Source organism: Rhipicephalus microplus, chromosome X (assembly GCF_043290135.1).
Source record: "Rhipicephalus microplus isolate Deutch F79 chromosome X, USDA_Rmic, whole genome shotgun sequence".
NCBI classification, from domain to species: domain Eukaryota; kingdom Metazoa; phylum Arthropoda; class Arachnida; order Ixodida; family Ixodidae; genus Rhipicephalus; species Rhipicephalus microplus.
The window spans coordinates 110,801,882-110,815,677 of NC_134710.1; the positions used below are offsets into that span (position 1 = coordinate 110,801,882).

At 39.5% G+C, this 13,796-nt stretch overlaps 1 protein-coding gene across 6 annotated transcripts in view; it reads right to left on the bottom strand.

The window, feature by feature from the left end:
• rtet (major facilitator superfamily domain-containing protein rtet) overlaps nucleotides 1-11,118 on the bottom strand; it is a 90,239-nt gene extending 79,121 nt beyond the window's left edge. For 2 of the 6 annotated variants that reach the window (XM_075877415.1, XM_075877414.1), the window contains exons 1-3: nucleotides 10,356-10,928; nucleotides 7,627-7,717; nucleotides 4,978-5,081 (exon numbers count right to left, since the gene is read on the bottom strand). In XM_075877415.1, coding sequence (XP_075733530.1) covers nucleotides 4,978-5,081; nucleotides 7,627-7,717; nucleotides 10,356-10,499 — 339 coding nt within the window. In that variant the 5' untranslated portion in view covers nucleotides 10,500-10,928. The other 4 variants (XM_075877410.1, XM_075877411.1, XM_075877412.1 and 1 more) reach the window with 4 other exon arrangements.
• Between the last annotated feature and the right edge of the window lie 2,678 nt (nucleotides 11,119-13,796).

The following is a 13,796-nucleotide window of genomic DNA, read 5'->3' on the forward strand; positions in this document are numbered from 1 at the left end:
ATTACTTCTGCAATGGGCAACTCATTAAAGGCCGCGCAAGGCATTTGTGAGCCGGAAAGTGGATTGATTGATTGATTGATTTGTGGGGTTTAACGTCCCAAAACCACTATATCATTATGAGAGACGCCGTAGTGGAGGGCTCCGGAAATTTCGACCACCTGGGGTTCTTTAACGTGCACCCAAATCTGAGTACACGTGCCTACAACATTTCCGCCTCTATCGGAAATGCAGCTGGCACAGCCGGGATTTGATCCCGCGACCTGCGGGTCAGCAGCCGAGTACCTTAGCCACTAAACCACTGTGGCGGGGCGCCGGAAAGTGGACGAATGTCGTCTGCTACTCAGTCGGAGCGAGTTGTTCTGTGGAGCAAGATCCATCCTCGCAGCACGCGCGTCCCCTCTTCGACTCCGCCTCTGGCGTCATGTGTCATCCGCGGCACTAGTCGATCTGTCGTGTCTGCTGCGAGCAAATTTTTCAAACTTTGCCGATATTTCATTTCATTTTATTTATTTACTACTTTACAGAGCGGATGGCATGGGAAGAAAAAGCTCGAAGCTTGACTAGGCTTCCCAGCCGGTTACAGTCCAGTGGTTACAGTCCAGGTACAGTCTAGCGAAATAAAAAGAAATGAAAAAACTTTCATTACATGCAGAGTCATCAGCATTGGAAACAAAATAAGCACTCGGGATGCTTCATGAAGGCCACTCCACATTTGAAATACCAGATATAGGATTCATATGAAAAACACTAGAACCTCAGACCTATTCACCTATTCAGTAGAGCATCCAGTTGCTGCTGTAGGAACCCGTTTTGGGCTCGCGCAGCGGCTGCTACTTCGCTCTTGGGGCAAAATCGCTCGCATATGAAACAGGCTTATCTCTCTGCCTTCCGAGATGGTGTTTTCCATCCCTTGGAAACCATTCGGTTGCTCTTACTGCCCACAGGTTGTATGTTAAGCATTACGCGACCAGCCCAGGTCCATGTTTTCGCTTGTTGTCGGCTGGGATATTTAAAACTCTAATCTCTTACCCATTCTATTGTCCTCCTAACTGTTAATGCTATTCCTATCATTCTACATTCTCTTGCACTTAACGTGGTCATCAGATTCTGCACTAGTTACTTTGTTATTCAGCCTCATACATCAAAACTGGCAGTATGCAGTGCTTGCATACTTCTGCTCTAATAATAGTGGCTGATATCCATACATTATTTGAGAGTGCCTGCGAAAAGTGCTCCAGCCCATTCTTATTTTTCAACAAATTTCTTCTTTGTGAATAGGTTCTTCCTTGAGTAGTTGTCCTACGTATACGTATTCTTGTATACACTCCAATGGTTTTCATTCCTAAATTATTGTTTCAATAGGCCATTCAACATTATTTTTCTTTTTGTCACTTTCACATGAGGTCGGCCTACCTTAATACTTTCTCAGTTTAATTCCTCAATGATTTTTTTCGCAATTCATTGCAAAAAATTATTGAGGAATTAAGCTGATGTCATTTGGTATATGACATCATTTGTAGAAAAAAAAAAGGAACGATTCCTGACTTTGAAAATAAATTGTAAATTCCAGGTGGCGTGCTGTTCTATAATGTTTGGCTAATGTGTTCTCAGAGCCTCAACTACTGATCGGCAGCATTTTCTGACCAAGCTCAAAAAGTGTTGCAGGGCCCCTCTAATAGTGCATTTGCATGTTTTAAATTAAAGTGTTGAATGAAAGTCCTGAACCTAAACACCAGAAAAGACTTATGAAACACAGCATACCCTGAACAATTCAATATAACAGCTGTTCTACAGCCAACTTCAGTTCTGTTTTCGGGTTAACACTGCATTGTGATGTCACAGTGCTTAATGTGATTGCCACGCAACAAACAGCGATGTTTTGACACTGGCTCTGGCATGCTATACTTACTACATTAATCCTTGCAAAGAAAAGCTGCATAAAAGACTATTAAGCAAGCTGGAGCAAGAGTCGAACTGCCACAATGAGTCACTTGCAGATAATCAGCTCATGGGTCATGGCGTCATAATACAGTATACAATCCAGAAATGAAACTGAAAGGGGCTGCAGAACAGCTTTTACGTTAGATCAGTCAGAGCCTGCTGAGGCTAAGAGGTGTCAATTCTAGGGTACTGAGATACCAGACCTCCATTTAATGCAACAATAAATAATACATAAAATAAAGCCAGAAAGAAATACTGTCACAGACTTTAGTCTATATTTTTGTATTTTGGTCAAATTGAGTTGAGATTTTGTTAAACTTGCCACAATAAGCATTTAGCTCCTTTTGAACATACTGTAATTGATTTGTAATCACATATAATGTAATTATATAATAACATAATGCAATATCAACAAATTGGAATAGGATGAGCATACTTTTTGTTTTAATTGTTTTAACAAGTTTAGTTTTTCTACTTTCATGACAAAAAAAAAAACCAAGATTGTAGTTAAGCTCAAAGTAGGCTAAAATCGCCTTTAAAAGTGCACGAGGTGACGACAAAAAGCTGAAAAGTGTTCATTGCCTAGAATCCAATGGAAATTGTCCCCTGGCTGCTCGTTATTGCATTTCCCATGAGGAGTTCTGCAAAGTCGCATGCTCAAATAAATATCATTCCAAAGCTCTCCTAATGAAAGAAATCATTTTAAAGGGCCACTTACCAGGCCCCATAGTGAATTTTAGTTAGACCATGGAAGTTGTTGTGTGTCCGATGAGGAGCATTATGCCACAAAAACTTTTTCAATGGGTGCATTACGAGCTGAGAAAACTGTTTTTTTGAAGCGGCACAAAACGAGTATGAAAAGGCGAGCTTGAAATCCTTGCCGCTCCCCCACGTAGCCTTCGCAAGACAAATCTCTTCCCTACCCTATCCGGCACCCGACCAAGAGGTCCCGTGCGCATGACATGCACGAACAAGCCCAACCCCCAAGCACGCGAGCGGCGTTGTTCTGTTGACCAGCCTGATTTTGTGATATACTGTCTATTTCTGCGGGATGATTCGGAAACACTGGCTTATACGCGGTAGAATAGATGACCAAAATGAGTGCGCAAACGCGTAGGAGCGTTACTTTCGCTTCCACAGCTGTCATCTGCTCGATGCGCTGACCGCAAGAACACGAACGCATGCGAAATGCCGGCACATTAACTCCGCATCTCGTTGAAAATCACGACAAAAAAAAAAAAAAAGATGCGCACATTCCCTTCTTGCGTCTGATTATTTATTTCAAGTTTTAATAATCTCTTCAAGCAACAAAGTACAGAAACTACGCATGTCGTGTTAAATAATTTTCGCCATGTCACGTGCCACTGTTGGCAACATCGAGCATAGTCGTCTACGTAGAGGACCAACGTCACTGCACTGCCGTGTACGTAGGGCGATTCATAAGTGCGCACCATGCCCTCATTCTCTAGGCCCGCACCGGCGAAAGGAACGGGGAGCAGCATTCATCTTGAAATTTGACCCATTTACGCGGCGCATAGCATAACAAAATCTTGGCAGACGTGATAAAGAATGCCCCATCTACGCATTGCGCTTGTCAGCTCAAAATTGTCAAACCTGGTGAGTGGCCCTTTAAAAAGCACACCACTGCCACACAGGTGGGCTTTAACTTCTACACTTAAAATGCATTTTTGTCTATATGCAATTTCAGGCAACTTCTTGAGCTTGGACGTCATGTTTTTGGTATTTCTGGTGGCCAGATCAAAACGAAATTTTTGCCACATATTCCTGAAGATGTGAAAGATGCAATTATCTTTTTTAAAGTATAATATCATTTATATGATTATTGTAAACTTAAAGTGAGCAATTAGTATGGGCTGAGCATCTAACGCTTATCACAATAAAAGTTTTCTTGTTCATTTTAATGTATTATACACACTTTAATGATCGTTATTTGCATTCTATAGTTACTGTGGAGCAATATAAGCCACTAATTATTTATAATTATTACAGTTTAGTGGTGGAAAAAATCTGTCCAAAAAGAGCTATATTTAATACATTTTTATGGTACAAAACAAAAACTATGCAACTTCCTATAAATCTGATTATATATTTGAAATGAGCATTAAACTTATGAAAACTGCAAAGGCTACAAAATATATATACCAGATATATGTTTTTTCAAATCGCACCTCCCCTTAAAACAACAATTTTAATGATAAAACTAGCTAGACAGGAATAACGACTTACTTCCCTACAACAGAGGCAAACAGCACGTTTTTAATTGGAAAACAACATGCTGTAAATTGCATCTTTATGTAGATCTACATGAAAATTTTCTAAAAAGATATGCGATATTTTTATAAGATTTAAAAAAACTCAATAAGTGAAAATATTTTAATGACAAAATATAGCTTCTGTAAACCAAGTATTGATTACTTGAATATTCAGACATAGCAGGATATTAAAAAGAGAAAATGTAAACCAAGTATTGATTACTTGAATATTCAGACATAGCAGGATATTAAAAATAGAAAATGAAAGTGTGGTACATTTGAGATTATTTTCCTAAAAAAATGCAATAATATTAATGAGATTCCTAGATCTTAAAGAGATGTGCTTGATGAATGATATATAAGCAAATTTGTTATTGTCACAAGCAAAGATGCTCACAAAATAAATTCTGTGATGAACTGACATGATGCTATACAAAAGTTGGAAGGCTCTCACATGACTGCAACTATTATTATAAAATATTCCCACAACTCACTGTTATCACTGTAGTAAATAAGCACAGTTAAAAATATCATTGAGGTCATCACCATAAAAACTGGAAAATTTTGTTCAGAATGACCCCTGTCAAGTTTGCAAGATTAAACAAATCTTTTCAATACAAAATCTGCTTCACTCTTCCCCATGCACCTTAGCAACAGTACACAGAATTATTTAAGCTGACATCAAGAACAGCAGTGAAAATTACATTCTTGGAGGCAAGATGATAAATATTCTTTGAATAATAAATTATTCAAAGACACACACCGTTGTTAATGTGAGCATCCATTTTCGTCCATAGACATCCGACAATGAGCCAATCAAGGGTGCCGTAAGAAACTGAAGAAATGAGTACAAAGCCCCAATGCAACCTGCAGTCAAAAACACAAGACAAAAAAAGGCACAATTAGCTTACGATTTAAGAGAATTAGAAGGCCTGCCTACACAAACAAAAACCAGAACACACAAATGTTTTAGTTCAAAGCAAAATGTACATCAGAAACACACACAGTTCAACAGATGGCCTATGACAAAGAAACAGCCAAATAACTTATGCTTGGCCTTTCGAAAGCTGCAAGCTTTTCCTGTGTAGTGTGTTATGTTCAGCAAAATTAACATGTGAAAACTACCTTTTCTGCCTGGATAACACGAAATAGCTTATTTTGCCCTTAAGGGAGTAACCGACACAAATATTAAATATATTCAGATTGTTGCTCCCAGTAAACACACCAGTGCTGATATCTCTTAACCGAGTGTTATGGGGGCCTGGCAATGCATTGATTAATTTTTAAAGGGACCAACAACCATTTTTTATGATGCCCATTTTTTTAGCATGAAGAAAATCTTACCCATCAGTGGGTCTGATCCTGGAATGGTAATGGTAAAAGACTGCAAAACATTTGCAATCAGAGTTATTCTATCTGCAGTGAATATGAAGCGTATACTCACAAGCTTCAAACAGCGAGCACGCGGGCAATTCGTGATCAAGCGCGGTGGTTTACTGCGCATACATGCACTCGCCACACATGCGCCACGGCTCAACTTGGTCTACTGGCGGCCGCGACAGCAGTGCTACTTTTCCCCGTGCTACTCCTTTTACGTCGTAAGATGCACAGAATTGAGCGGAGCTAGATAATAATATACACACTCTAATTTTGAGGACTGGCCCGCAAGATAGCATCAAACTAAACGACCACGTTCAGCAAAGTGATCAACTCCATATTTTATGAATGGATGGATGCTATGAGCGTCCCCTTTATAATGCGGCGGTTACATGTGCAAGAAAAAAAAACGACATCTTTCTTTTTATCGATCTTACTGCAACAAAGAAAAATATAAATTTGTGTTCCATCTCTCTGCCTCTTCAGGCAGAATGACCTCGTTTTTTTCCACTACTTCCGTCCTTTATCTCTACTTTTCTGCCACCAGTACTCTAAATGTCTCTTACTTGCTTCTATCGCAGACGTGTTCAGCTGTCGATATTTGTCCCTGAAACCCAAAGCCTCATGTAGGCTTGTACCCACACGTATACGTGGGTGGATATGGCCGCATTCATTCAGAACATGTTCTATCGTTTCCTCAACTCCCCCACAGCATGTACATTGTTCTTCTTAACTGAATCTCTCTTTATGGGTACGCATTCTAAGGCAACCTGACCTCGCTGATCCAGCTTCAAGGCTCTCCCACTAGGCCGCGCAACAAAACGGTTGTTGAGAATTTTAAATGTGATTTAAAAATACAAATCTTAGTCGCAATGCAAAAAGAATGCTGGAATATGTCACTATATTTCATGCTCTCTTCATTTCTACTACGATACAATCACACGTTCTGGCCAGTTCTCGGTCTCTGTAATACTGCTATCTTCAAAAAATGTTTTCAGTTTCGATATTGATGGGGCAGTTTGACAATGACGTGTAAATGTTGTCTAAAGTCACAGGGCGACGATAACTCACGACATAAAAGCAGCAGCTACACAACCTGCTGTAAGTCGTACATGGAAGGGATTATTGTTGAGTAAATTACTGTCCAACCACTCCAACAACAACTTCTCTCGATCTCAATTCAGAATGCATAGTTATCAAACTCAGTTGAACTGTGTTTTTGATTCTGATAGTCCATCATGCTGGGCCTGGCTTGCAGATGACAAAAAGTTCAAAACTGAAGTAAAATATTTCATACGTGTTGTCCGACTCCGATGTGTGCAGTGTTAACACCGCATACCTAGGAAACTAAAAATGTCCCCTTTGCGATGCCTCAAAATTGTCTCAGTGCTCTTTTAAGAGAGCGCAACACATAAGTATTGATCAGGCCTTTAGCCAGAGGGGTTGCCCTATTCCCCCTCCCTCTTTCTCAAAATTTTGATGGAGAAGGGGTGTTTTACTGTAAAAATAATGTTTTTCTCAAAATGCCGAGGCTATCAAGTGCCCACCATAATAATGAGGATTAAAATAACAAGTACAATAGTTAAAATAGTAATTATTGCTTTAATTATTACTTGAACAAGCACCCATTTGGAAGCCCTCATTCTTCTTTTTTTAGCTCTTTAATATGTGCACAGGATACTGGAATACAGTTAAACCTCTTGATAAGAGGCATGCTTCGGGCAGCAATTCTTGTCTCCTACATGACATGTCTGTTATAAGCAGGGTACCTCCCAAGAATTTTTTTATTAACCCGTGTTTTACTGTAGGCACACTGGTGTTTCTTACACCCATTTGTACTTTTAATCAGTGTCTTTCATAAAGGGGTTCGACCGCATAAGGTATAGAGAGATATAACTTAAATTTTGCAGGTTTTCATGTCACTGAACATTATGATTATGAGCAAAGTATTCACAATTTACTCCATGAACACAATGCCTAAGGTGCTTTTCAATGACAGTGAGAACACATTGTAAATTTTTAGACCTTTACATACCTCCAAAAAGGACTTTGTTGAGGCTGCTTGGTGCTCCTATGAGATTCTGAAGATGCTTGATGCAGCCTTCTAGCCATGGGTACAAGCCATCCTAGTAAAGACAAGCACACCAATAATAGCACTGTGGCAACTTTTAGGAGATATCACATGCAGAGCATTATAACAAAAAGTGCCGCCACAACTTTCCTTTCTTTTTATTGGGAATAAAATGAACAGATAAATACTTGTCCCCATCATGATGGTTGCCAACTGTTGTGCTATTATCAGTTGATTAAAAAAATTGTAGAAAATCATTTACCAACCAAGCTTCATACTTCAATTTAAAAGGCAGCACTAATGCCAAGTTTAAAAAATAAACACTGTTGTTTTAAAAAGGAATACCGTGTAAAGAAGAGAAATGAAGAAAAGTGACAGCAAAGAAGTGTGCCAGTGTGAAAGGCAGTACTTTTTACTGCTTCTGCATTATTTGGGTTAAAAAAAACTTACATTCACTTGAATAGCACTCTCCCCCCACTTTGCAATTATACAAAGTGCATAGAAGGGTTTTAAAGATAGTGCCTTGAAAAAGCAAGTTCATTTAGTTGTGTATTTTTGCTAGAGCAATGTCTAAGTCTTCAAATGTGTTATGTAAAATTATTTTGTTGGTGTGTGAATTTGATATGTGGACTCGCGAATTGCTTGTTGTCCATTTCTCTGAAACCAATATATTGATTTTTTTTTTTTTTTTTTTGCTGTGCTCATGTAAAAGCTTATGCACTGGAACGAACTATAGAGGGACAGAGGCCTTTGCCAGGCTGTTTGCATTTAGCCCTTGCCCCTAAACTGGGTTCTCCATTGCACTTACTGTAAACAAAGTACTACTACCAATATGAAAAAAATAATTCATAATTAGACATTGCTAAAGAAGTGACTATAGTTTCTGGCAGACAAAGCAGTTTGCTGCTGACTGAGTAATGTGTAGAAATAATAATCTCTTCTGAAATAAGAACAACAGTTACACTTTCTATGTACTTGATTTTTGTCATGCAATGGCAGTTTCCAGTTTATTCTAAGTTGCATTAAAAATAGTATACATCTAGACAACCGTGAAATGTGTTTTACCAACATACTTACCATTGTAGTGCAGAGAGTAGGCATGAACAGTAGAACTACATCCATAAATTCTTATAAATTTTGTCATATGTACATTCCGTTTGGCTTTGTAACTAAATGAAATAGCAAAATGACTACACTTAGATTCTATAAATCAAAATTAAAATAAACATTCCAAGCTTCCTGGATCAGCTTTTGAATTGAAAGAAAACTGCTATAGGTTGGTTTATGGGAATGAACATCCTCAAGCGATTCAGGCTATAACAGACATGAGTGGAGGGCTCCAATCAATTTCAACCACCTAGAGTTCTTTAATTTGGACTGACACCCCACAGTACAGAGGCCACGAGCATGTCACCTCTACAGAATCGTGACCACCGCAGGTGGGACTGAGCCATTAGTTTTCGGGTCAGCAACTAAGCACTGTAACCACCACTGAGCTACCACATCGACTAACAATAGGTCCAGTTCTGCCCCTTGTATAGTAGTAGAGACAATTCTAAATGACATGCCTGATATCAGATCTGGCTATTCAATATGAAAACTTCAAGACAATAAAAAAAATTAAAGAACTAAGAAATTTATAACTAGGGTCAAAAGAAGTACAAGCTAGGCCCACACTTACTTTAAAAAATTCACTCGTTGAGGTACATTCAGTAGAAACATTTGCGTATATGTTCGTAGGACCCCACACATGCAAAGTGAATGGTTGGAAATTCAAATTAACTATGTAGCTGACAAGAGAAGAGCTTAAAGTGTGAGAACCAAAACAGTGCATGGCTACAAGGATGAACTAGTTAAAAGCAAAATTATCAGAGTTAAAATAATTTACACAGCTATGAGTGTATACGAGAGGCACACACTTGCCAATTAAGCAGCTACAATGAGAGCAACTGCTAGTCTGTTTAATAATATGTAAATTGTGCTGAAGGTGCTGTTTAACAATATAAAGTGTAAAAAATTACGTCATGTTGAATTGTTTTATTATGACTAAGCACTAATATTCTCCACTGACAGCAGTAGCTAAAGTTGAGTGAATACATTTTCTTTATGCACCAAATTAATGTTTCAGTAGCAGAATAAATATTTAGCAGCATGCAGAAGCTACCGCTCAATGTGTCCAATATCTTGTGATATACACGTATTTTTGTTTGGTTTTCTTTGCAAAAACGTCAATATAGAAGTTGCCGGCGAGACGCAAAATTCTTCGTCCCTTCAAAGTGTGAAATATACAAGCAGAGCACATACACATATAGCATCTATTTGGCACTACATTTCTCAGGTTTGAAACTAAATATGCAGGAATTGTCATGTGTATAAAGGTTGATATATGGCAAGAAAGTGTGCTAAAGTTAAGAGGTAGATTCAAGCAATGCACGGGCAATACATCAAACACTGCCTCCACTGTCCCGATATTAATAGACCCAGTCGATCAAGGAAAATAATCATTCAGTATTGCTTCACGGACCCGGCTTCTCTGCACGCATACAAATTGAATGAAGAAAAAGAAAATGCTGGATTACATCACATCATTCTAAGTGGAACGGTAAAGTAGTTACAGCGATGCACTGAATGCACGAATGTTCCAGCTACGCACACGCAGTGTATGGTAAACACTATAAACACATGGCACGCACCTTGTCGTGATGACTGTAGTAATCCAATATAGATGGCAAGAGTGGCAGGATCACGGTAAATCCCAATAAGTCGATGACAAGATATATAAATATTATGAACACAGTGCGTGGTACTCGTTCACCTTGAGCTGTCGAAGTTGTCATCTCTGTAACAGCTTGCGATTAGCGTCTACAACAGTCGACACACGTGTACAATGTGCATGTGCCTGAAGAAAGTACACAAGCGTTCCAATCTCCGTCACACGCTGGCAGTCAGTTATGAAATATGAGACTCCGTTCTACGACTCCTGATGACACCTGCAAAAACGTCTGCCGGAGTCTTCCCAGCTGACACAAGAAATGACAACAGCAGGTCAGTTGCCAACAGGGTTGCACATTGAGCACTATCGCAGAACACCTGGCACTATGAAGTAGGTTTGTAAGACAGTTACATGAGCGCGTGCTCCATCAAAAAACGGTGATGCTGGGACCAAAACAGGCAATTTGTACTTCACGCTAATCAAATTCGAAAATACGAACACGAAAATATGCGAACTGGCACACCAGCACGGAGACTTCCTCCGTGCACACCAGTGACACAACACCTTATAATGAGCAGGGAACGGACAACCTAGATGACGCTCGTAACCCAAACCATGCTCTGCTCATACCTAATCCACAACTTTTCTTTTCACTTCCTGTTCGTTGCTTCGTCCACCCCTCCGTGGTCCACCCACTGATCGGAGATCAGTGGGTCCACCCTGTGCGTTTCGTGTGATGGCGAAGTTGTGGTTCTGGTTCCGGTTTCAGAACCGCACCTATGACCCCACCGAGGGCGCTGTAAAAATGTCTATATTGGTACAGTGTCTAGAAATATTTGTAGACGCTGTAATATTGGCACCAAGGAGGTATTATAGAACCTCTGGAGTGGCAGTCCTGGCAGCCGCCAACGGGAGCAGGTGAAGCCACCGGCGGCCATATTGCTAGAGGAAAAACAGGGCGGAACTGCTGTAGACCGCAATGGAATACGCGCGTTGCATGCGTCCGTTTAAAGTTCCACGATAAAAAAAAAGTGAGATGGAAAGCACTTTTAGGTTACACCAACGAATAAATGCCGCTTCTTGTTTATGAAACAAATTATTTCATGCACTCATTGTCAGGTGCACGCTTTCAGATCAATAAGGAAGTTGAAATACTTAAAGCTAAAGTTAGAAAAGAGAGGTAATTAAGTAATCTGGGAGTCACCAGTAATTTTTCTAGAGTTATCGAAATCTAACCAATTTTCAGGCGGAACCAAACCGAAGCACCGATGTCGCGTGCAACCGACAAACTCCAGGAGACCTACTCGAGACGTACCCCAAATAAACCGTTATGAGAACGATTGCAGTGGCGTTAGTTTTGCATAATATTCATCAACTTTCGTTGGCGACGTGTGTTGTCATGGCAAGCGCAGCCTTCTGAGCCTAAAAGAGAGGTAGCTCGATGTTTGATGTCACACCACTCACTCATTTTGACAACTTCGTCTGTCGACGTTTTGGTTTCGGTTTCGTCGGCGAGATAGAACGGATTTTAAAGGTGTCTCATCTTGTTTTAGACGCAATTGCTTACTTTTGTGACAACATTTTATTGAAGCTATGTCAAGGAGATAGAAATTAACAGGTTTTTGCAGATGCGCTAGAAAAGCAGAAGATATATATATATATATATATATATATATATATATATATATATATATATATATATATATATATATATATATATATATATATATATATATATATATATATATATATATATATATATATATATATATATATATATATATATATATATATATATATATATATATATATATAGGCAACGATGCATACCAGCTTTTCAATTCGGTCTCGTCATCAAATCAACTAGCACCATCGCATGATAGCGCGGAACTTCTGGCGACACCTATCGACCAACGAGGCGTGACGTCATCAACAGCCGGGGATATAAAACAGATGCCTCACGACTACCACTTCATTGGGCACGGCGGACCCGGCAATGCCATGACGCTAAGCAGGAAACTGTTTTTCGTACTGCAGGTTAGTTCTCATTACTGTACGTTTCGAAGTGACTGTCCTGGCCTAGTGGTCCTGCCGTGCCCCAAGCGGTGCTATAGCATTGCTTATGAATGTGTGTTTATGCTGAAGCTGCTGTTGTGCGGTGACGTGGAAGTGAACCCTGGACCTACACAAAAAGAAATTTTTGAAGAGCTGCTTCAGGGCCAGAAGGCCTTGCAATGTGGCTTAAATGAATTAAATACAGAAATAGCGGACATAAAAAAGACGATAGAAAGACTTACCGATAAAGTGTTCGAAAGTAGCCCTGAACCCTTCCTTCCTTCAGGACAAGCTGATAAAGTACAGGCAAATGCTACAGTCAGTGGAGCATGTCATAAACTTTCAAGCCAAAAAACTTAACAGATCTGGAGGACCGAAGCAGACGATCTAATTTGATAGTTCATGGAATACCCGAATCATCCGATGAAACCGAAACGTCGCTTATGGATACGGTTGTGAAAGACGTGTTCGAAGTTAAACTTGGCGTGAAATGTAGATCCATTGGTCGCATTCATCGACTTAGACATCACAAAGGCAAGCGCCCAGTGATCATATATCTCCAAGATTTCAACGAAAAACAGGAAACCTTCGCTAATGTAAAAAAACTAAAAGGCAGCTCAATATTTGTCCAGAATGACTACTTCGCATTAACATTAAGAAAACGAAAACTACTGTGGGAAAGTGCTAAAAGTGAAAAGCAACTCGGGAAGAACGTCTCACTTATTTACGACAGACTAAGAATAGATAAAGAATACTTTTAGTTGGGACGAAATGCTAAACAAACGTATTAAAGCAACAAAAACCGCACAGTCCACGCACGTAAAAGGTCAGCACGATAATACATCGACATTATCTTGCGACTGACATGATGCCTTTAAAAGCCCTAAACAAGTCCGAATATTGAATCTAAACGCCCGCAGTGTGAAAAATAAAACTGAATCCTTAGAAATTTTGTTGCTACAGTATGATCCTCATGTAGCTGTCTTAACAGAAACCTGGTTGAATGAGGAGATATGGGACAATCACATATTCCCCCCTTCTTACACAGTATTTCGTAAAGATCGGCAGGCTAGGTGCATGGCTATCTTCGTTAAAGATAGTGTTCAGGCGGTTTTATTAGATGACGTAGTAGGTATCGAAAGCCTGCGTGTTAAAGTCTCTATCTGGGGTCAGAGTTTCATGTTGTACGCACTTTATAGACCTCCAGATGCCACAACGGATGTATTAGACACGCTGAATAATGAAATGTCAATGCACGAAAATAAGAAAATTGTTCTTCTCGGTGATTTTAACCTGCCGGGAGTAGATTGGCAAGGCAGTGCTGCCAGTAGCTCATATAATAAACACGTTAGCATTATGTTCGATA